The 21,233-nt window shown below is 40.2% G+C and overlaps 1 protein-coding gene across 4 annotated transcripts; it reads left to right on the top strand.

Moving 5' to 3' along the window:
- The first annotated feature begins 27 nt into the window (after positions 1-27).
- Positions 28-18,238, top strand: gucy2d (guanylate cyclase 2D, retinal). Of its 4 annotated transcripts, none has more exons than XM_046410061.1 (19): positions 28-165; positions 8,819-9,849; positions 9,972-10,273; positions 10,438-10,810; positions 10,944-11,028; positions 11,145-11,253; positions 11,360-11,479; positions 11,593-11,673; positions 11,823-11,999; positions 12,096-12,252; positions 12,357-12,506; positions 12,915-13,063; positions 13,158-13,321; positions 14,649-14,841; positions 15,048-15,222; positions 15,760-15,858; positions 17,037-17,131; positions 17,258-17,340; positions 17,526-18,238. In XM_046410061.1, exons 2-19 carry the CDS (start codon positions 8,985-8,987, stop codon positions 17,608-17,610), a joined length of 3,462 nt encoding a protein of 1,153 aa, XP_046266017.1. In that variant the 5' UTR covers positions 28-165; positions 8,819-8,984; the 3' UTR covers positions 17,611-18,238. The 4 variants fall into 4 exon arrangements, with proteins under 4 accessions (XP_046266017.1, XP_046266013.1, XP_046266014.1 ...); XM_046410057.1 differs by having other exon boundaries at positions 52-267; positions 8,815-9,849; XM_046410058.1 differs by having other exon boundaries at positions 52-267.
- The last annotated feature ends 2,995 nt before the right edge of the window (positions 18,239-21,233 follow it).

A 21,233-nucleotide genomic window follows, 5' to 3' on the forward strand; every position in this document is an offset into this window, starting at 1 on the left:
CACTGCTCCACCCCTCGCTGTGTGCTGCTGTCATGAGGTTGAGCTTGAGCAACACCCCTGGAGCCACACTGTACACCTGAGCATGACAAGCTCCCTGCAGACTGGACTGAAAAAGCCGTGAAAATCAGCATTGCTGAGGATAAATTATCCAAGTCGAGTTCAGAGGTTTGCTGTGGTGGTGGTGTGAGTTTACTGAAGTATGTTGGCACACAGGTGAACTTACAGACACAGTGGAGATCTGAGTTGGTGAGCTAACCCAGAACAATGGTAGGAAGGCACTTTTATACAGTAAAACAGTAATGATTAGACAGCAGAAGCTTTGTTATTATTATGATTGCTTTTAGTCTCATCATCATCATTATTATCTTCAGACAAAGCCGGGCTAGCTGTCTTCCCTCTCCCCTATTTCCAGTCATTGTGCTAGGCTAAGCTAAGCTAACTGACAGATAGCTGTCGCTTCATATTTACCATACAGACATGAGAGCAGTATTGTTTTATCGTCTAGCTCTAGACACAACCACAAGTTACTTTTTTTTTTTAAATTTGACACTACTCTTGTCATTGTCTAAACTCCCTGCAATTTGTTAATTTGTCCAGTGTCCAACTGCTGGACTCTGTACTGATCACCAAACCAAGGGAGGGGTGGGGATTGGCTCCCAGATGTCATTCAGTTAGCAAATCTGCTCAGTCCAAATGTTTCCTCTTCACCATTCAAAGATACTACATCATTTTCTGTCAAAAAATTGTATAAACAACAGCAAACACATTCTTCATAGCTTCCGAGACCTGTGCTGAGCTTTATGAATATGAAAGTGTGACTATGTGTGTGTTCTTGTCTTGCACACCGACAACATCCTTATTGAGGCAGCCAGACGAGAAAGGTGAGGCTATGCTAAACTGATCTCTTGAAGATCATCTGAGAGCTTTGTTCCTGCAGGTATTTATTCAGTTTTCATGCCTTTAGCTAAAGCCGGTCTCTGAGCAATGAATACCTGGCTGTTTAAATATTTGTGGATCGTGCAGGCCGCGTCATAATGAGATTGTTTTAAAAACCAACACAAAAAGTAAGTTAAGAGAAAGAAACTTTTTTTTTTTTTTTTTTTTTTTTAGATGATTTGTTTTCAGCATTTCCGCTTAGTCTACATAAGAAACAGACTCTGACAGAAACGGTGAGGGGTGGACATAGGACGCAGCCTTAAACCATGAGATACTCTTTGTCAGGTGTGGAGCCCCGTGAAAGTGATTTCTATTGGCAGGTTAAGCAACAACAGCGAGAAATGGAATAATCCAGCAATTTAACATTTCGCTTCCAGTTGGTGACAGAACACGATAGTGTCTTTTGTTAAATCCTTTCTGCCTGATAAACTACCTCATCTTTCAAAATCATAACCCAAGTCAGTATCACAAACTTTAGAATCTCCAAACCCAAGCTGATATAACCCTGACATCATCAGCGTTATTTTCTCAAACTCCTTCCAAAGCCATGGGAGACATGATACAACTGTTTCCAAGGGCTGACTAGCACTTCCCATGATAAGTTAGCTGAACTTGGGTTGTAAAATTAGAGGAGTGCACCTTTAGCACACTACGGGATCTTTCATGGGGTCACAACAGCACATTCAGTCAAATAACCCATCGTCATTACACGTATAGAGCTTGCATCTAATCTCCAAAGCCCAAAACAAAACCATGACTCCTCCAGTAGCTGCAGTGGAGATAAAAAAATAACAATAACGTAATCATGAACTCAGCACAGTATTTCTGTAAGCTGATAAGTCTCAGCTGCAGTTATAATCTGTTAGCAGAAACAGTCCTACCCATTCATGTAAAGTCAGCATCTGTACATTGATAAAATGAAAATGCTTTTGATTAAATGTCTAAGTGATAATGTTTGCGATAGTCTACAAATTCCAGTTGTACATGCATGTATAGCCCTGTGATCCAAATGATGGGAAAATGTTGCACAGCATCTGAAAGATAAGCATTTTACATTTTCTCATGATTCATTCCATCATTCCAGTTGTTAGTGGAAGCTTAATTAGAGCAGCACTCACAAACTCTGAAAATATTCTGTTTAATTTATTTCATTTGAAGATCCTTGAAGCCTTCATTTTTTAAAACCTTGAACACTGAACAACACAATTAAATAAAAGAGACATAAAACATTCACTAGCCTTTATTTTGGCTTACAATGAATAAATATGACTGAGCGAATAGTATTGCAGTCATAGTTTGAATTGTGGTTAAGAGCACTTTGTCTCACTGAAGCATCCTACAGTATTTACAAGATATAACTGGATTAGATGACACAGATATTTTATGGTTTTGCAGGTCAACAAAGGACCCAAAAGCAAGACACAAAGCAGGCAGGTCAAAAAAAACACAAAGTGAGCTTTAATAATGTAGAACTGGATCCAGACAACAAAATTCGAAAACCGAAGATGCAGCCTTTGGCAAATCCAAAAATTCAAGACAAATCCAGAAAGTAAACAAAGTACAACCTGTAAGAAGCAGCTAACATTAGGAGACAACCTGACAACTGGAAGAGGGAAAACACATGGACTAAACACACAAGAGACTAATTAACTAATGAAACACAGGCAGTACAGAAAACAGGGGGAGGGCGGGGGTGGGGACACAAAAAGACGTAGAGGTAAAATAAAACATTACAGTGAGGCGAGTACAAATATCAACATAAAACGGGAAGTAAGTAAATTAAAACTTTTTAAGACAAAAATTTTAAGCAGGACAGAGGGAGCAAAGGCAACTCATCTTGTATTGGACCTAAAATCTAGTTTTAATCCCTTCATTATTATTTTAGTGCATAGTAATTACTCCTATCATCTCTGAGGGTTTTATTTTCTGATGCAAGTATGACAAAAGAAAGCAAATTATCTCAGGAGTGTCACAGATTAGATATTTAAATGTGAAATATCAACACAGTTCATTTTTATCTTGTTTTCACAGTCAGCTGTACCTGTGAGCCTAAGATAAAATGGATACGTGGATCCAGAAAAGCAGGGGGAAAAACTGCTGGTCAAAGGTCTTTAAATGCTTTAAAGGTCAAAGAAATAGGGATGTTTTAACTGCAGGAAATCAACCGTCAACCACCAGATGGTGCTGTAACCCCCGAACAGGCCACAGCTGCACTTGCACTTGACAGAGAGGGAGACCCGCTCAGTTGAGACTTGTTAATGTGCAAATGAGAGAAATCTGTCCATCTTTGACATTTCCCGTTATCCACATTTAAATGTCCACAGATCATACAAGTGTGAGGGTCAACATAAATGCAACAGACAAAGTGCAACTTTACCTCTGAGATTATATAAAGTTAAATTCACTGTTGTTCACCTGCTGCAATATGTTCTGTCTGGAGGCTGAGATGAGGTCAGGCTGATACAGTGGAGGGTTTGAAGAAAAAAGTCCTCTGACCCTGAACCTCTCATGGTTACGTGAGGGTATGTAGGCATGTCTGTCAGAGCTGAATGGGCTGGCGATGTTTTAGTGACAGGCTGTTTATTAACTTAATGGTTCAGTCAGTGGCCTTTTAATTGACATACCTTCATTGCTAGACAGAACCACAAGCTACTTTTTTTTTTTTTTAAATTTGACACTACTGTTGTCATTGTCTAAACTCCCTGCAATTTGTTAATTTGTCCAGTGTCCAACTGCTGGACTCTGTACTGATCACCAAACCAAGGGAGGGGTGGGGATTGGCTCCCAGATGTCATTCATTTAGCAAATCTGCTCAGTCCAAATGTTTCCTCTTCACCATTCAAAGATACTACATCATTTTCTGTCAAAAAATTGTATAAACAACAGCAAACACATTCTTCATAGCTTCCGAGACCTGTGCTGAGCTTTATGAATATGAAAGTGTGACTGTGTGTGTGTTCTTGTCTTGCACACCGGCAGCATCCTTATTGAGGCAGCCAGACGAGAAAGATGAGGCTATGCTAAACTGATCTCTTGAAGATCATCTGAGAGCTTTGTTCCTGCAGGTATTTATTCAGTTTTCATGCCTTTAGCTAAAGCCGGTCTCTGAGCAATGAATACCTGGCTGTTTAAATATTTGTGGATCGTGCAGGCCGCGTCATAATGAGATTGTTTTAAAAACCAACACAAAAAGTAAGTTAAGAGAAAGAAACTTTTTTTTTTTTTTCAGATGATTTGTTTTCAGCATTTCCGCTTAGTCTACATAAGAAACAGACTCTGACAGAAACGGTGAGGGGTGGACATAGGACGCAGCCTTAAACCATGAGATACTCTTTGTCAGGTGTGGAGCCCCGTGAAAGTGATTTCTATTGGCAGGTTAAGCAACAACAGCGAGAAATGGAATAATCCAGCGATTTAACATTTCACTTCCAGTTGGTGACAGAATTTTGAAGAAAGAATCTTGAAAGTCATCACTAGTTTGTACTACTCCCATAATGCAACACGATAGTGTCTTTTGTTAAATCCTTTCTGCCTGATAAACTACCTCATCTTTCAAAATCATAACCCAAGTCAGTATCACAAACTTAATGGTTCAGTCAGTGGCCTTTTAATTGACATACCTTCATTGCTGTTGTTTTGCGTGTTAATAGCATATATGTTAGTGTTCTGGGGAATTATGTGGTTAAGGACATGTACGGGCACTCCCCTGTCAGATGCAAAATGTGAATGCCTCAGTTTTTTATTCCAGTAGTTTTTGTGCTTTCATATGTAGTTTTCCAGTTAATTTGTCAATAAATTTATATATTTTTTTAAAATAGCTGTTTCTCTTTTATCAATTTTCACTTTGTTGTTCACTTTGGGTGAAAATGTGTCCCCCTGTGTTTAAGAACAGTGAAGGGAGGTTCTGTATTACGTAGCCCTCATTTTAAATTTGCACTCTCAAATGCTTTTCAGAGAAGATTCCCTCCTTTCCTGCTGCTCTCAACTTCTGATCCTAGAAAGACTGCGTGATGTCATCTGTGGGAGGCAGTCAAATTAATTCACCTGCTCTTTTAAGTGAGGTCACGCAGGAGGCAAAAGTCTAAGCTTCTCTATCGCTCCTCCTTTTGTCAGCATTTGATTAATTAACTCTGACAAATAGCTCCACTGGGGAAAGTAAAGAATTCCAAAAGAGATACTTATAAAACGGCACAAGACAGCTTTGGAGGTTGTGACCTAGCACATGCCATGGCCACAGATAAAGACAGACATGTCATGTTAAAATGGTCAAGGTGTTAAAAGTGTATTTAGATTTAGCATGACAAAAAAATTATTATGAACCAAGTCTAAAAACACTTTTTGTCAAATCACAGTCACATTTTCAACAAATAGTAAAATTCTTCAGAATATATATAGTGGGTATAGTAAATGAATACTTTTTATGCTTTGCCCACATGACTGTGGCTAGGGCTAAGAACAAGAAGAAAATCTCAAATCAGAAGTGCTGGTATCATCCTGTCAGTATTGTGCAGCAAGCTTGTTCTTTGCCCTTCTGACCTTGCTTTGAAATGCTCTCTGTCAGTGCCGTTAGCCATGTCACTAAGAAGCTTCCAGGCAGCAGATGAGTTTAGCACAGCCTCACCTGTCTAATCTGATTACTTCAACAAGGCTGCTATCAATGTGCAAGACAGGGCAAACAAGAACACACACATAGTCACACTTCCACGTGCAGGAGATCTTTCATATTCATAAGGCTCAGCTGAAGCTATGGAGAAAGCATTTGCTCCATTGCTTATGAACATTTTTATATTTAATGTTTTTATATTTATGTTTTTCTTTCCTGCCTGAGCTTAAATTCCAGCTGTAGTGCTGAGGTGAACATGCTTACAGGTCAACAGCGCAACAGCAGACTTTCAGTGGCTTACTGCGAGATATTTTCGGCCCTCAGGTCCAGCTCACACAGTTCTTATTTTATTAGCATAACTCCTGGTATGTAAGATGCTCATTTGGGCTTCGCTCTGTGACTATTATCTGAAACCTGCCCGCAGGAAGCCAGGGAGGCTGCCAAGACATCATCAGGGGCATGAAGCCCCAAATAATGTTAAAAAAACTTCAAAGATACTCTGATATAATTTATCAGTCTAATAAATGCTGTTATCTACCAAGAACATTTGAAGGAACCGCAAACAAGGCGCATTTTATTTGTGATTTAGCCATGCTAAATTTTAGTTAGTGTGCTGAGCTACTGTAGGGAACAGGGAAGAGCATGAGTGAAGGTCTCTGAAGGATCTGAACATCAGTGGCAGGGTTATATGAGGCTACAGACCGCGGTGCCTGAACCACTGCACCAGTTCCAAACTCCAGGTCACCATACAGTTCTATAATTTAAAGTAGCTATCGGTGATCTGTTATGAGTTATGAACTCTGTACCGTTCTGCTTTGAGTGAGGAGGTTTATTTATATTTTTATTTTGCTTTTGGCACATTTATGAAATGGAGAGTTTGTCACTATTAAAGTGTGCACAAAGAGCAACAATGAAAAAACAAAACTGAGTGTTGCTGTTCTGGCACAGAAAGTCCCATAAATTTCAACTCTCACTCCTGGAAATGGATGAATGAGTTCCACTCAAAACCATATCCTTTATGTGGTCCTGTTCCCCCGCATAAACAGGACAGGAGATCTCAGGATCTCACCTTTGATTTTAACAGCATTTCTGCACCACATGTCTTTGATATAAAAGCTGCTCAATGTATCACCTTAGATCTGTATTCAAGGTTTGTTTCAGGTCATTTTAAAATATTTGTGAACAAGTCAAATTTTCTAGGCCACACCACCACCTGAGTGTACAGGGTGCAGAGTGAATATACCTCTGCTTTCACCCTCTTTTTCATCTCCTCCAGCCCTCCCCCACACACACACTCTTCCCACACTTGTGTGGATTAAAAGCTAAAAAGGGCTGAGAAGTCAAAGCCTGTCAGTCCTTCCAAGCCTTCTCTTTCTTTCACTTGTTATCTCTCCCCAGCTCTCTGTCAATCTCTTTCTTTTTTTTTTTTTTTACCAACCTGAACTCTGGTTCAGGATTGCACCTCTTCTCACACACCGTCCCTTGCTCTGTGGTTTGGGGTAGGTCCCAGTCCAAAACAGGAATAGGAACAAGAACTAAAGCAAGACTACACAACTGGAAATGAGGAGATTCTCCAGTGTTGTTTTTGAGGAACTTGGATGCAGGAGGAGATAATTTGCTTTTCTCTTAAAACTTTTCATACTGTTTGGATTGCCTATGATATTTTCTCCCAACGAAAGAACACAGATAACTTTTCCTGCTGTATGCTTCTGTACACTCAATATACCTGGAGTTTGGGTGGTGCTAGTCAACGACAGGCTCCGACACTGACATGGCTCCTAAGTAGGAAAGCTGCTCACAGGTCAGAATCTGTCTGTTTCGCTTGTCTTGTCCCTGATTTTCCACTATAATGGGAAATATAAGTATGCTTTTGTTCATGTGACTAATTCACCCATCATACTGTGCCTGTGAAACCTTGTTCATATCTGATTGCAGCAGAGCTACTTCAGTAACTGATTTCTTTTTTCTTCGTAAGTTTTTATTATAGACTTTTAGAAAATTTCTTTCTAGGTGTATTACAAAAAGGATTTGGAGGAATACAATTTGACCTATTTCTTATGTTCACCTGTTAGAGCAGGGTCAGAATATTAGTCAGTGCTCCTCTTAACCTATTAACAACTGATTAGCCGATGTCAGTATTAGCCACTTGAGAAGGCTTGTAGGTTGCTGCTTTCTTGCTGCAGTTTGAAGATAATCAAAGAAGTCAGGCTCAGTGGTATTGTGTGCTCTTAAAATGTAACTAAAATGTGATTTCTGAACCGAATGTTTACACATAAGATTTAACCCTAAAATAAGCCTCATGTAGTGTCTTGTTCATATTAACTGGAGCTGGACTCATAATTAACTAGGCCATTTCATAGGCTGATATTATCTTGCATTGCAGATACTAAACTGCATATGTGTTGGCCAATCAGTAACAAGAAATTGCAGGACAGAATTGCTAAACTCAGTTTGAGGACATGTCCCACTTAGTAGATTTAAAGTTAGCATGTATTTTTGTTTCAGTTCTTAACATTTTTGTTATCCGTAATTGTTTGATCAGAAGTAAACACTTTTGTAAACGTATGCTCAAGAAAAAATGCTCTGAATTTAAATTCCTCTCATCATTAGCAGGTTAGTCAGGCCTTTAGCTTATCTGTCAGCGTCAGTAGTTTTGATAAAGACAGCCATTTAAAAAGAAAGTGTAATTTTGAATAAGACTTGTTAGTCATAAGCAAGATTTAAAACACAACAGTAGGAAAAACTGATTACTGTCAGTACAGTTCACAGCAGAAATTAGTTAACAAGTTTTTCAGTCGCAGCAATAAAGTCTATAAATTCACTTAATCTTTAACAATTTGGGCCCAACCGTCTTTTCTAAGTCAACTGGAAACACTAATGGAAGCTCTATTATGTTATCATTTAATCTTACCAAATAGAGACATCAAGGCTAGATTTAGCCCCACGTTACCTGGCACTCGATTTTCTAACCTCTGTGTACCTTGCAGAGCTAATCAGCTTGCCACACGCATACTATTAATTGTACAAGCAACAACTGGCACTCTGGACATCATGTCCTCGGTGAGACAGATGGATGCTGATAAGATTCAACTTCAAATTCTGTTAGACAAGAAAGCTCAGAAAGATGTAAGTTCAGGTCAAGGATCACGTCTGTATCCTGATGACTATTTAATCCCCCGTGCTTGTTTTAATCGCAGAACTCTGGCAGCCCACATTGAATTGTATATGTTACAATTTGTCTAATTCTTCCAACTTTTTTTTCTTATTTTCTGGAGGCAGTGATGACTTGGGGTCGTCTCGTCACCTGTCCAGCTTTGGACTAGAGGCCTGCTGAGTGCCGAGAGAGACAGTCTTGCCCACGAAGACAAACTCATTGTCACATTAATCACCATAAACCGTGCACTCCTCCTCTGTGTCTAAAGCATCAGAATAGCTGTGTGAAGAAATGGCAAATCATAGAGACCCTCGCTTTCTGCACAACCTGTCCTACCACCCACGATGGCAGCACGACTCAGTTAAAATGAAGAGAAAAAGACCTATGCGCACAATAGCTACAAAGAGTTGTAGTGGGTATAGTCTGTTTAAATCAATAGCAGCTTCATCATCGTTGTCATTGTCATCAAAACCACAGTTGCCATCATCCCCTGTGCAACGCTCCAGGAGCTGGTGGGGGAACTGGTTTCTTCTGCCCTTACTTATGGTCTCATTTCTGCCCTGTCAAGCCTGGGCAACCACTTTCAAGGTGGCGTTAGTTGGACCCTGGACATGTGACCTCTTATACTCAAAAGCCCTCCCTGACTTGGCAGCCCGCCTTGCCACCACCCGCATAAACAAGGACCCCTACCTCAACAAAGGCTACTGGTATGACTACACGTTGATCAATGAGGACTGCAAGTCCTCCCGTGCACTTGCGCGCTTTGCTGAGCTAGAAGGTTATGGTGCTGCTTTCTTGGGCCCTGCCAACCCAGGCTACTGCTCCTCAGCTGCTTTGTATGCAAAAGAGTGGGATGCTGGGATTCTTTCTTGGGCTTGCCTCAAACCCAACATGAAAAAAGGACCGATGTATCCCACTTTTCTGCGCCCGCTGCCACTGTCCTCCCATGTACTTTTCACTGTGTTGAGGTTCTTTCGTTGGGCCCATGTAGCCATAATCTCAGAGGAGACAGATGTGTGGGAAGCCACAGGACAGGAGCTGGCCTCGTCACTGAGGGCCCTTGGCCTGCCTGTCAGACCTGTGGTCACTATGACGGGTGATAAGGACGGGCCACGAAGAGCCTTGACCAAAGTGCGGGAAACAGACCGAGTTAGAGGTGAGTTGTAGATGTAAAGCTGATTTAAACAAAACCAAAAACAGTTAATGCATAACAGCATTAAAACAGCCTTCACGTGAATCATGTAAATAAATAAGTTTTAACCCCTCTTGTCTCCACAGTGGTCATTATGTGCATGCCTTCTGTCCTGCTTGGTGGTCAGTCTCAGTACCAACTTCTAACAACAGCCTTGGCCATGCGTATGATTGACCGTGGCTATATCTTCATCCCCTATGACGCCCTCCTCTATGCACTACCCTACAAGAATGCACACTACTATTCACTAGGCAATGACACCAAGCTGCGGAAAGCTTTCGACGGGGTCCTCACCATCACTATGGACTCTGGAGAACGCAATTTCCACGAGGCCTTCAGAGATGCTCAGAATAGCTATGAAATCCGCAGCAGCACTCCACCTGAGGAGGTGAGACTCTCTGTTAAATATTGCGTTAAATAATAAGTAATAAGAGGTCAGAACAGAAAAAGATAACAAATCTGGAAGGAGAGGAAACACAAAGGCATATACATATATATTTATATAAACATATAAATTCAATAAAAACATCACATCATGGTCTCTTCTGACAGGTTTCTCCATTTTTTGGCACCATCTACAACATGATGTACTACACAGCTATGGCTGCTGAGCAGGGCCGTGCCAGTGGAGGCCGTTGGGTATCTGGTCAGATCCTGGGTGACAGCCAGGGAGGCTTTGAGTTTGAAGGCTTCAATCAGCCCTTGAGGGCTGGCAGGAACGGTAAAGGCATGCAGGCTCGCTATGTAGTGCTGGACTACAGTGGCATGGGCACATCTCTCTACTCCACTCACGTTCTGGAGGCCACTCACACAGACGGTTCTACTGGGGGCTTGAAATATCTTGGCCGTTCAATCCATTTCGCAGGCAGTACTCCCTACACAGACTCAAGCTGCTGGTTTAGCCCCTACTTTGCCTGTAGTGGAGGTGAGTGCACTAGTAGTGTCATCACAGGAAATAAATATAAGCAGGTACTGTATACATTACTGAACTCAATTCAACCAAATTAATTCAAATCTTTGTCTTTGTGTTTTTTTCCTCTCTTCTTCTCTTCTCAAAGGCTTGGATACAGTCACTCTCTTCTTTCTTTTCCTTTTCTTCATTTCACTGGCCGGAATTGCAATTAATGTCTTTATTCATTTCAAGTATGTGCAGCACAATATCAAAGAATTATATTTTATCTGGTTCAGTCTTGTGTGATTTTTTTAGAAAATATTATTATTGTTGTTCTTTGTGTGTGTGTGTGTTTCTGTCTGTCCAGGAAACATGGCCGAGTTGGATTCAACTTTGGAGAAGGTAGCAGTGGATCCACAAAGGTAGTCCTGACCCTGGATGACCTGATCTTCATCAACACTCAAATCAGCAAGCGGGTGAGTTCTGTATCTCTGACAATATGTGATACACTGAAGGTGTTTATCTGTGAAAGACGATCTACTCGAAACTGACTCATCCTCTTTAAACTGTGTGTATGAGCAGAGGCTCAATGATGAAAGTATCTTGAGAAGTCAGCTGGATATGAAGACGCCTCACCACTCAGTGTCTGGCCGCAGCTACTTGGCCTCCACACCAGACAGCTCCAATGTTGCCGTGTTTGAGGTGAGGGGAGTCTGCTTTGACACATTCAGTAATCTGCTGTTGTACCACTTTGGCACTCATGTTTTTAGATGTTTTTGGTTTCACAAGGACTGTGTGGTTTTGCATATACCCAGGGTGACTGGGTTTGGTTAAAGAAATGCCCCAGTGGAGCAGTATCAGGCGTCAACAGCAGCACAGAGTATGTCTTTGTCAAGGTAAGTGAATGTGTGGGCAAATTCATACACTGCCATCTGAATCTGAAGAATCAGCGGACTGGGTCATAATTCTCTTGCAACATGCAATTATTTTCCTGACACAAACATGACAGTTCAAAGCCCTGATGTTTCCACTGTCTTCCGTTTAGCTTAGAGACATGAGGCATGAGAATATCAATCTGTTCCTGGGACTGTTCTTCGACTCTGGGATTTTTGGTGTAGTGACCGAGCACTGCTCCAGGGGCAGCTTGGAGGATCTTCTCAGCAATGAAGAAGTGCGTCTTGACTGGATGTTCAAGTCTTCCCTGTTAATGGATCTGATTCGAGTAAGAGAGATTAAATGACCTACTCTTGTTTTATTTCCCATCTTGTCATGTGTTTTTTTTTTTTTTAATCACACATTTTCCACAAATTGTCACCAGGCAATGAAGTATCTGCACAATCGTGAAATCATCCATGGACGCCTGAAATCCCGTAACTGTGTGGTAGACGGACGCTTTGTGTTGAAGGTGACAGATTATGGGTTCAATGAGATTTTGTCTTTCCAGAACATTGACATTGAAGACGAAAAACCTGAGGGTGAGTTTATGTGGATCCAAAAAGTGATTCAGTAACTTTGCTTCTACATGTTGATTTTCTTTGTTTATTTATGGCTGTGTTTCTTATGTTTATCTAAACTAAAGATTTGCTTTGGACGGCACCTGAGCTGCTGCGAAATACTGCTTTGAGGAAGAAGGGCACTTTCTTGGGAGATGTCTACAGCTTCTCCATCGTTGCACAGGAGGTCATCAGTCGCTCTTCACCTTTCTGCATGCTGGACATGCCTCCCAAGGGTAAGTGATATGGCGCTAGGAGGGTGACATCAAAAAAACAATGACATCAAGGCAGATATTGGCACTGTGTGTAAAAGGTTTAGTCTAAATTTCTTCTGTTTGAAATGTTCATCCTGTCCTTTAAGCCCCCCACCTGAGTCAAAGTACAACCACTGACCTGTGGTAGTAAAAATATGCTATGAATACCATAAGTACATATGTTGTTGCTCACTACTCACCTCATACACAAAGAGTTCACACTGAACTGAAAAGAAAATGACAAATAGTAGACATAGTGTTGAAAAAATTGAGGATTCAAGGATTCAAGGAGCTTTATTGTCATTTCATTTTCAGAGCAAAACTTTTTGCCCATTTTCTCTCTATTTGTCCAACAACTGTGTGTGCTTGTCTCCCTGGGTGTGTTGACAGAGATTATCAGCAAGGTCAAAGAGCCTCCTCCGTTGTGTCGGCCCATTATGTCAGTAGACGAGGCTCCGGTAGATGTGATACAGGTTTTGAAACAGGCCTGGAGTGAAGAGCCTGAGAGGAGACCCACCTTTGAGGAGATCTTCAAACAGGTAAAAACGCTCAAAACACACTTTAATACACATCTAGTCCACCTTCTGTGTTAAAGTAGCAAACTGTAGATGTTCCCTCCTTTTCACGTGACAGTTCAAGAACATCACCAAGGGGAAGAAGATCAACATTATCGACTCCATGCTGCGCATGCTGGAGCAGTACTCATCCAACTTGGAGGATCTGATTAGGGAGCGGACAGAGGAGCTGGAGGTGGAGAGACAGAAGACAGACAAACTGGTGGCTGCAATGTTGCCTAAGTGAGTGACCAGAAACCTTGTTTGACAGACACAATAAAACTGCGGTGTCATGCTTTAAGTCACAGCTATGAAAAATGTGGAGATGCTATGGGGACATAAGCAAAGACAACAGTGTGAGATTGTGATAGAGTCATAGCTGTCAAATCTGTCAAATCTGCATGACAGTCAAATCTGTCTGAAGGAAACACCATCATTCAAAACTTCTTTAGATTTTGCTCACTCATACCAATTACCCTGTGCTTTTTCACACATATCACAAAATAACTAAATATACTGTAAGCAATGTTTAAATTCTCCAGATGAATTTAATCAACTGCGTCCTGCTTTTAGACTTGATTCTATCACTGAAATTTGTTTTTCTTTCTTATAAATAAGAAAGAATATAAATAAAAAATAAAGAAATATTTATAAGAAATCAGCAATTAATTGATCAATGTCAGCAATAAAATCAAAAAATATATTAAAAAAATGACAATTTACTTAATTTTATTTTTTACTGTGCAATATGTTTCAGTATGTGCAAATGAGCAAAAATGTTCCAGCAACACTTTATTTGAAGGGGTGTGCATATAAACATTAAGTGTCATTTAATCAGTTATATTACTTTTAATGTTGAAGTTGTTAAAGTTGTTAAAGTTGAAGTTTACATTAAAGTGTAAAGTTGTTTGAGATGTCTTTGTGACATCTCAAACAAGGCCTAATTATCATACTTCAGGCTGTCCAACAATAAGTGTTAAAATGTAACAAAGCTTAATAAAATTTAATAATATTTTAATGGCCAGTTCAATTGCACCACATAAGACAGTTTAATGAAGTGGTAACACATCATGCTGAACAGTTTCTTTACGTTTGATAATCAGGCCTGCTATAACATGTTTATGACAGGTTATGTTGTCTTGGCTAATGCCAAGTTGTCATTTCATTCAAAAATGTTCACGGCAGGTCTCATGTCCTGGTTATGATGGTTTCATGTAAGTTTTATGCACACCCCTTTAAATAAAGTATTACTAAAATTTCTTCAGGTAAATAAGGACACCTTAACATACACAGTTTTGCTCCTCATAGCAGTGAATTTGGTGTAATCAGATCTTTTACACTGGATCAAATAAAAAATGAATGCAATCATTTGAAATCACTGATCTGCTAAAGTAAATTGGCGTTAATGGCTTTAACCTGGAGGAGGGAGTCACAGGATGCTGTCATTGCACTGTGGTCACACATTTTGCTGTGCCTCAGTCATGTTTAGCATTTATGAGATCAGAAAAGCTCAGCAGTTGAATGTCCTTAAGTGTCCTCCACTTATCCACTTATCATCTTCCTCCTTCAGGTCTGTGGCCCAGGCGCTGAAGACAGGCAAACCCGTCAAACCTGAGCATTTCAATGAGGTCACACTGTACTTCAGTGACATTGTGGGCTTCACCACAATCTCAGCTCTCAGCGAACCCATTGAGGTGGTCGACTTACTCAACGACCTCTACACACTCTTTGATGCCATCATTGGACTGCATGATGTATACAAAGTGAGTATTATTTATGGGCATTTTTGGTATCTATATGACATAAAACACTCAGATCACTCAGATCTTTTGTAGTCTATTAAATCATTAATAGTAATAAATAATTTACTTTTTGGTGATGACCAATACTTTCAAACTAGTGAGAGAAAAATCCCGCATTGTATTGTGTGTGTGTTCATGTGTTGAACGCTTCTTTTTATGGTGTTTAGGTAGAAACTATTGGAGATGCCTACATGGTAGCCTCAGGAGTCCCCAATAGGAATGGCAACCGTCATGCAGCTGAGATGGCCAATATGTCTCTGGACATTCTTCACTGCATTGGGACCTTCAAGATGAGGCACATGCCTGAACTCAAAGTCAGGATCCGTATTGGCCTGCACTCTGGTGAGCATTAAGCCTGTCCATTTCTCTGCTGTGATAAACTCTGTCCAAATCATCATAATATACAGCAATGGTGCGGCATGTGGAAAGTTGTTTAAGAATCAAATACATGTGTAATATGCCCTGTAATAAATCCTAATTCCATTTCAGAGTGAATAAAAGTTAATGCAGAGGACTCAAGCTGCTAAGGCAAGGAGGTATTTTTACCTCCTTTATCCTCGTCTGGAACTTATTCCTGGAACAGTGAAACGCTATCCACTTAGAGCGCTGTCATCCAATTAACACACTGCATACTTTGGATTTCTAACTCTACTCTATGAATTTCTGTGGCAGTGAAGAAGAATTCTGCCCTTCTATTTGAATACTCAGGATTATGAAAAAGAGTGGGAACAATAAAATATGTTGAAAACTAAGTCTCAAGGATCATGTAAAAGTTTGACACACAAAATGGTTTATGACATAAGATACAGGTTGACAAAGAGAGGCGTCCTGTTCACAGTCCTCTGTGTGTGGGTACGTCATCGGATGCTCTGTTTGCAGGCCCAGTGGTAGCAGGAGTGGTGGGTCTTACGATGCCTCGGTACTGTCTTTTTGGGGACACTGTCAACACAGCATCTCGAATGGAATCCACGGGCTTGCGTAAGTGTCTCATATATCGTTTTATGAAGCAGACAGATCTCACCTTCCTTTTCATTGATTTTTGATGTAGTCTTTGAGTGCACAGGTGTAGTTTGTGTGCATGCTACTTGAGGCTAAACGGGGCTTTAGGTTTGCAGTCCTAGCTAATCCTTTAAGACTATCAGCAGAATTAGAGGACAATTTGAAGTTTCAGTTTAAATGTCGTCAGTGACCAAGTTTGCCTCAGCTACCCTGCATGCTGTATAAATTAATTATAAACTTAAGTATTAATCACTAAGAAGACTACTTATGTTTAAAAATAAAACTCTGGATTTGGTGCACAAATGTTTGGAATCAAAGGCTTCCCAAAAAGGCTTGATGCAGCGCAGACAGACGGCTGCAGTGGCTGTTTTTGAGTGATCTTTCATGCTTTTAGGCTGTATCAAGGACTCCTTGCAAATAGATTTTCTGTTCCATGAAGAACTGGCAAAAAAAATATATGTTTTCTACACTGAGAGAAAAACTCTGACGGTTCAACCAGACTGACAATTACAGAGATACAAAGAAAAGCCAGATAAGAATATAAGAACTCACCAGTCATGAATAAAGGAGATTGGAAGCTTAGCTTCAGAGTCAATGCAGATTTAAACAGGAAAATGTCCCTGTTTTAGTGTCAAGTGCACAATAATTTCACTAACAAGCTGGAGTGAACAGGCATGTTGCTTAGGAAAGCTGTTCTTCAAACTTCAAAATAGGCCGAGAAGGTTAGTCCAGAGTCAACACTATTGGAAATGACTCACAGAATATCAGCTGAACATAGTATGGACTGGCGAATCACAGTCTAAACCTACTCAATCTGACCACTGTGCAGACTGCAGAGGGCCCAAAGACAAACAGGTTCCCAAAGTATTTAGAACCCACTCGCACCGCTCTGTTCTACAGTTACGTACTCTTTTCTGGACTGAAAACAAACTCATTTACATTTAAACTGGTCAGTGGAAGTTTACTCTACTGAATTTGTGCTATTCGGTGTATAGCAGTAATGAGTAGTCTACTGCCACCCAGTGGCCTTGTACCACCTTCTCAGATACAATCATTTTAAACCTTAGAAAGACCAATGCAGATTTGTCATGTTTAGCTGATAGTAAAGCAGCATCAGTGTGCAAATGCTGGGAATGTTTCTTTATTCACGATCACAGCTTACAGAATCCATGTGAACCAAAGCACGGTTGATGTCCTGAACAGCTTGAAGTTGGGATACAAGATTCAAGTCAGAGGCATGACAGAGTTAAAGGTAAAATAATTAATTAAAAAAATAAAAATAAAATAGGTTTTCACACACGTAAGATGTGAAATCTAGATACTGTAGCTCAGGCATTGTAATAACAGCTAATGACTGCTAATGATGATTTATTCCCAGGGAAAAGGAATTGAGAACACATATTGGTTGGTAGGAAGGGAGGATTTCAACAAACCTCTGCCTATACCTCCTGACCTTCAAGGGTAAGTAAATGTTTTGTTTTGTTTTTCTTCGCATATGCCTGTCTGATTTAAGCTTTGCACTAAATATATTCTGTACAATTTGAAACAACTTAACATAATCAAACGACCTATTTGTATGGATGGTATGTGTCATGTTCTGCTCTGTATCAGTCAGGGGACAGAAAAAGTTTTATCTCTCGTTGCAGGGGAAGCAACCATGGTATAGCTTTAGAGGAGATACCTGTTGACAGAAGACAAAAATTCCTGGATCGACAGAAGAAGATGGGCTAACCTGGTGTTAATGACATTTTTCAGAAAAGAGGGGTGTGCGATTGAAAAGCTGAACACTGCAACATTCAACAAAAATCTAACATATTTGTGCTACGCCAAAATGAAAGCTAAATGATCCAGTAGTGACAGGAGAATTCCCACTTTTCAAATTTGTTGAAATCTTTTCTATACTATCATTCATAGGTTTATTAAACACCAGCTCCCAAACAAGAGGCAACTGTTCAATTTGATGTTTTTTATACTGAAGCTGAAGAAGACATACATCATAATATGCATACCAAGAGTTTAGAAGGCAGCAATCATCTAACACGAATGGATTGTAATTGATGTAGCCACGAGAATGATCACAGTATCATTTGTAATACTGGTGTACTTCCTGTACTGTATGTATTCGTACTGATCTTTTTGGGCTTTGTAGAGATACTGGAGACATGTTATCATGAACACCCCTCCATACTGCCCTCATCATGTGTGTAATAGAGCCTTGCTAAACTCACTTAAGAATCATTAGTCTGTTATAACAAAACAGAATTCATTCATTCATTCTCTATACCGCTTATCTGTCAGGGTCACGGGGGGCTGGAGCCTATCCCAGCTGACTATAGACGAGAGGTGGGGTTCACCCTGGACTGGGTGACAAAGACAGACAACCACAAACTCACACACTCACACCTAGGGGCAATGTAGAGTAGCCAGTTAACCTAATGTACATGTTTTTGGGACTGTGGGAGGAAGCCGGAGTACCCGGAGAAAACCCACGCAGGCACAGGGAGAACATGCAAACTCCACAAAGAAGGGCCCAGACTGGGATTCGAACCTGGAACCCTCTTACTGTGAGGCGACAGTGCTAACCAGTGCACCACCGTGCCGCCCCAACACAGAATTGATACGATAAAACATTTCTTTCGTGATTTAATATGGAAAGCATTCCATCAGTCAGTCTGGGTTGTGAGCTCAAGTCAGTGGACATTGTGACTTTGCTTTTATGGCAATATTGCTGTTTGTTCACACATTTGATGAATGATGCAATATTACCCAAAATGGTCAAAATATGCCAAAAATGGATATGGTTTGTTTATTTAATATGAGATGTAATTACTAAGATAGATCTACATCTTTTTGATGACTGGGTCTTTTAACATTTTAACTCATTACTATGACAGGCCTGTTGGAGTTGCTTCCACTGATGGGTCTGTTTCATTTTAGCTTATCAGCTCAATTAAGTTGATCTAAAGATAATAATATGCTTTAGAATTTAGCTTAGATAAATAATTTTTAAAAAACTGACTGTGGCCCACACAATACTGTTCTTTAAAAGACTGAAGTGCATCCACAGTATTGTTGCTCCTTGTTGTCCGTCCTCCGTATGCATTGTTTCTAAATGATGTGTGTACTGCTTTTAACATCACGCTGGCATTTTCTACCAAAGCACAAAAGACATACGTAACAGAGAAGACTCAAACCTTTGGGTCCCTAACAAGAGTGCAGTTTCACCATAGCTTCACTTATGATCCATCAGTACTGTGGCCTATTACTGAAACATGCTGCATACATGGCTGAATGAACTGTACTGCATGCTGCGTGTTCAGCAGAGTCTTAGTAGGACAGCAGTGATAGGAAGACCTGATTTCTGTGACATACAGTATATCTGCTCTGCACTGACATGCAGAATGTCTGAGTCAGTTGACTGAAATGGTCTCCTCCAGTAATGTGCATCAGCAGCAGACTGAACCTTTTCATGCGTGTCACCATCTTCTAGAGGACATGGTCTGGCTGTGTCTGAGTTTTTGCTGCCGTTATTTTCTTGTTTTGGGCTCTCCAGGACCCCAAACAGCGGCTGTAGCTGAAGGTCCTCTGAGAACAAATGTTCACTAAGCCCCCCCTCCCATGCCCAACCCCAGGGGATTCGAGATGAATTTTTACACAACATATGGTGAGTGGGGGTTGAAGGGGTCTTCCAAGTCGTATTTCTTTGTCCTGGGGATTTGTATTTATTGTAAATTTGTACATAGTCAGTTTGTCTTTGTGTCCTGTGCAGGGTTAGGGACTTTTAAGTGGAGTTTTATTTTTCTGCTTGGGTTCCCTAAATCCCAGACACAAAAGAAGATATCAATAAAACACAAGGGTTTAATCACAGTGCATTCAAAAAGCAAGCAACCGTATTGTTCTCTCACTCTCCGTTGGCCAGCTAATTGTGTGCTGCACCACTGATATTGAAGCAACAATAGACAGGCAATGTCGGGGTGTGATTTCCACCGACAACAGTTTTAGTCTGTGGACATTTTTTGTTTGATTGGGAGCTCACTGCCGACCACTTCTAGCGTACACCCACTTATCGCAGTAACTTAGCACATAGACAAGCAAAATGGACATCTGATGACTTGATTATCAGGTTGCTTGTGGTGGAGTCTTTCACACCGTCACAGGTTTAGCACCAGCACCGGCTCTTAAAGCAGGAACGAACCCCCAGCAAGGGAACATTGTATTCTAAATCAAAATGAAGAACATGGGGGAAGCTGTGTGAATGTTTCTTTGATGGGTATCTTAACATGACCTGAGTTATTCTATTGCTTAGGTAGGACCTACTTTTTCTAGATTTTTAATCAATTTGCCAAATAGGTCTCATCAAAACTGAATGGACTGTATTGTTCGTTTTTGAAAAGTGAACTCTGTGTTTCTGTAAATAAATTATGGTTTTAGTGAAGACTTTGTCCTTATTGCCCATACTCTTGAGTCTGCATGTTCTGAGGGTATTTCAACACATGATGCCCTGATAATACACTACACTAAGTTATGTTTTAAAACAAGTGGACAAGTAAATCATACATTCAGCAAAAGCCAATACATCATATTTTCAATAAGAGGTAGACAGGCAGATTTGATTTATATACTTTTAAATTGTAACAAGCGGCGGTGCAAATGGACAGGGAGATACAAAGGACTTGACCACAACAGGTGACATATTTAAAGTATCAGAAACATTAAAACTCCACTCAGATAACAGGAAGAGACAGTAATTCACAGGAAGTTTTAGCTCACCATTTCACCATAAATCCCCAAACAAGTTACAGTGATGCTAACAAGCTTTAGGCTGGTTTTCAAATACTCAGGCTGCTGTGACTCTGTTTTATTCTGCAGTGGAACAATCCAATGAAAATGTAAGGATGGCTCCACATAATGCAACTGGTGTGCAATACACTGTTATACAAGTTTTTTTTGTCACAAGTTCATCCTGAACATTGCAAATGATGATACACTTAGAATTAAGATGTTTAACAAATGAATTTTCAGTTGAAAAAAAAGTGGAAGCGGAAGTTGCATTGAAGTTTCACTGTTACACTAGCCAACAGCTTGCATATATTTTACAACAAAATGAATGTATTTCTCGAGGTATCTTAACGAATACAGACACAAAATTATAATTTACCTTCGGAGTATGTTTGTTGCTTTAGGTCAATGAGATTTTCTCGACAGTATTTAATAGACCACAACATACAGACCAAATAGACCATAGACTTGTAATGCCAGCTACCTCTGAATACAATGAGGCACATTATTTTTAGATAACAAATGCAACTTTGTTAAATGATTAACATGTCGTTATCCAAAACAGAATAAGAACA

This window comes from Scatophagus argus, chromosome 14, assembly GCF_020382885.2.
Source record: "Scatophagus argus isolate fScaArg1 chromosome 14, fScaArg1.pri, whole genome shotgun sequence".
Taxonomy (NCBI): Eukaryota; Metazoa; Chordata; class Actinopteri; family Scatophagidae; genus Scatophagus; species Scatophagus argus.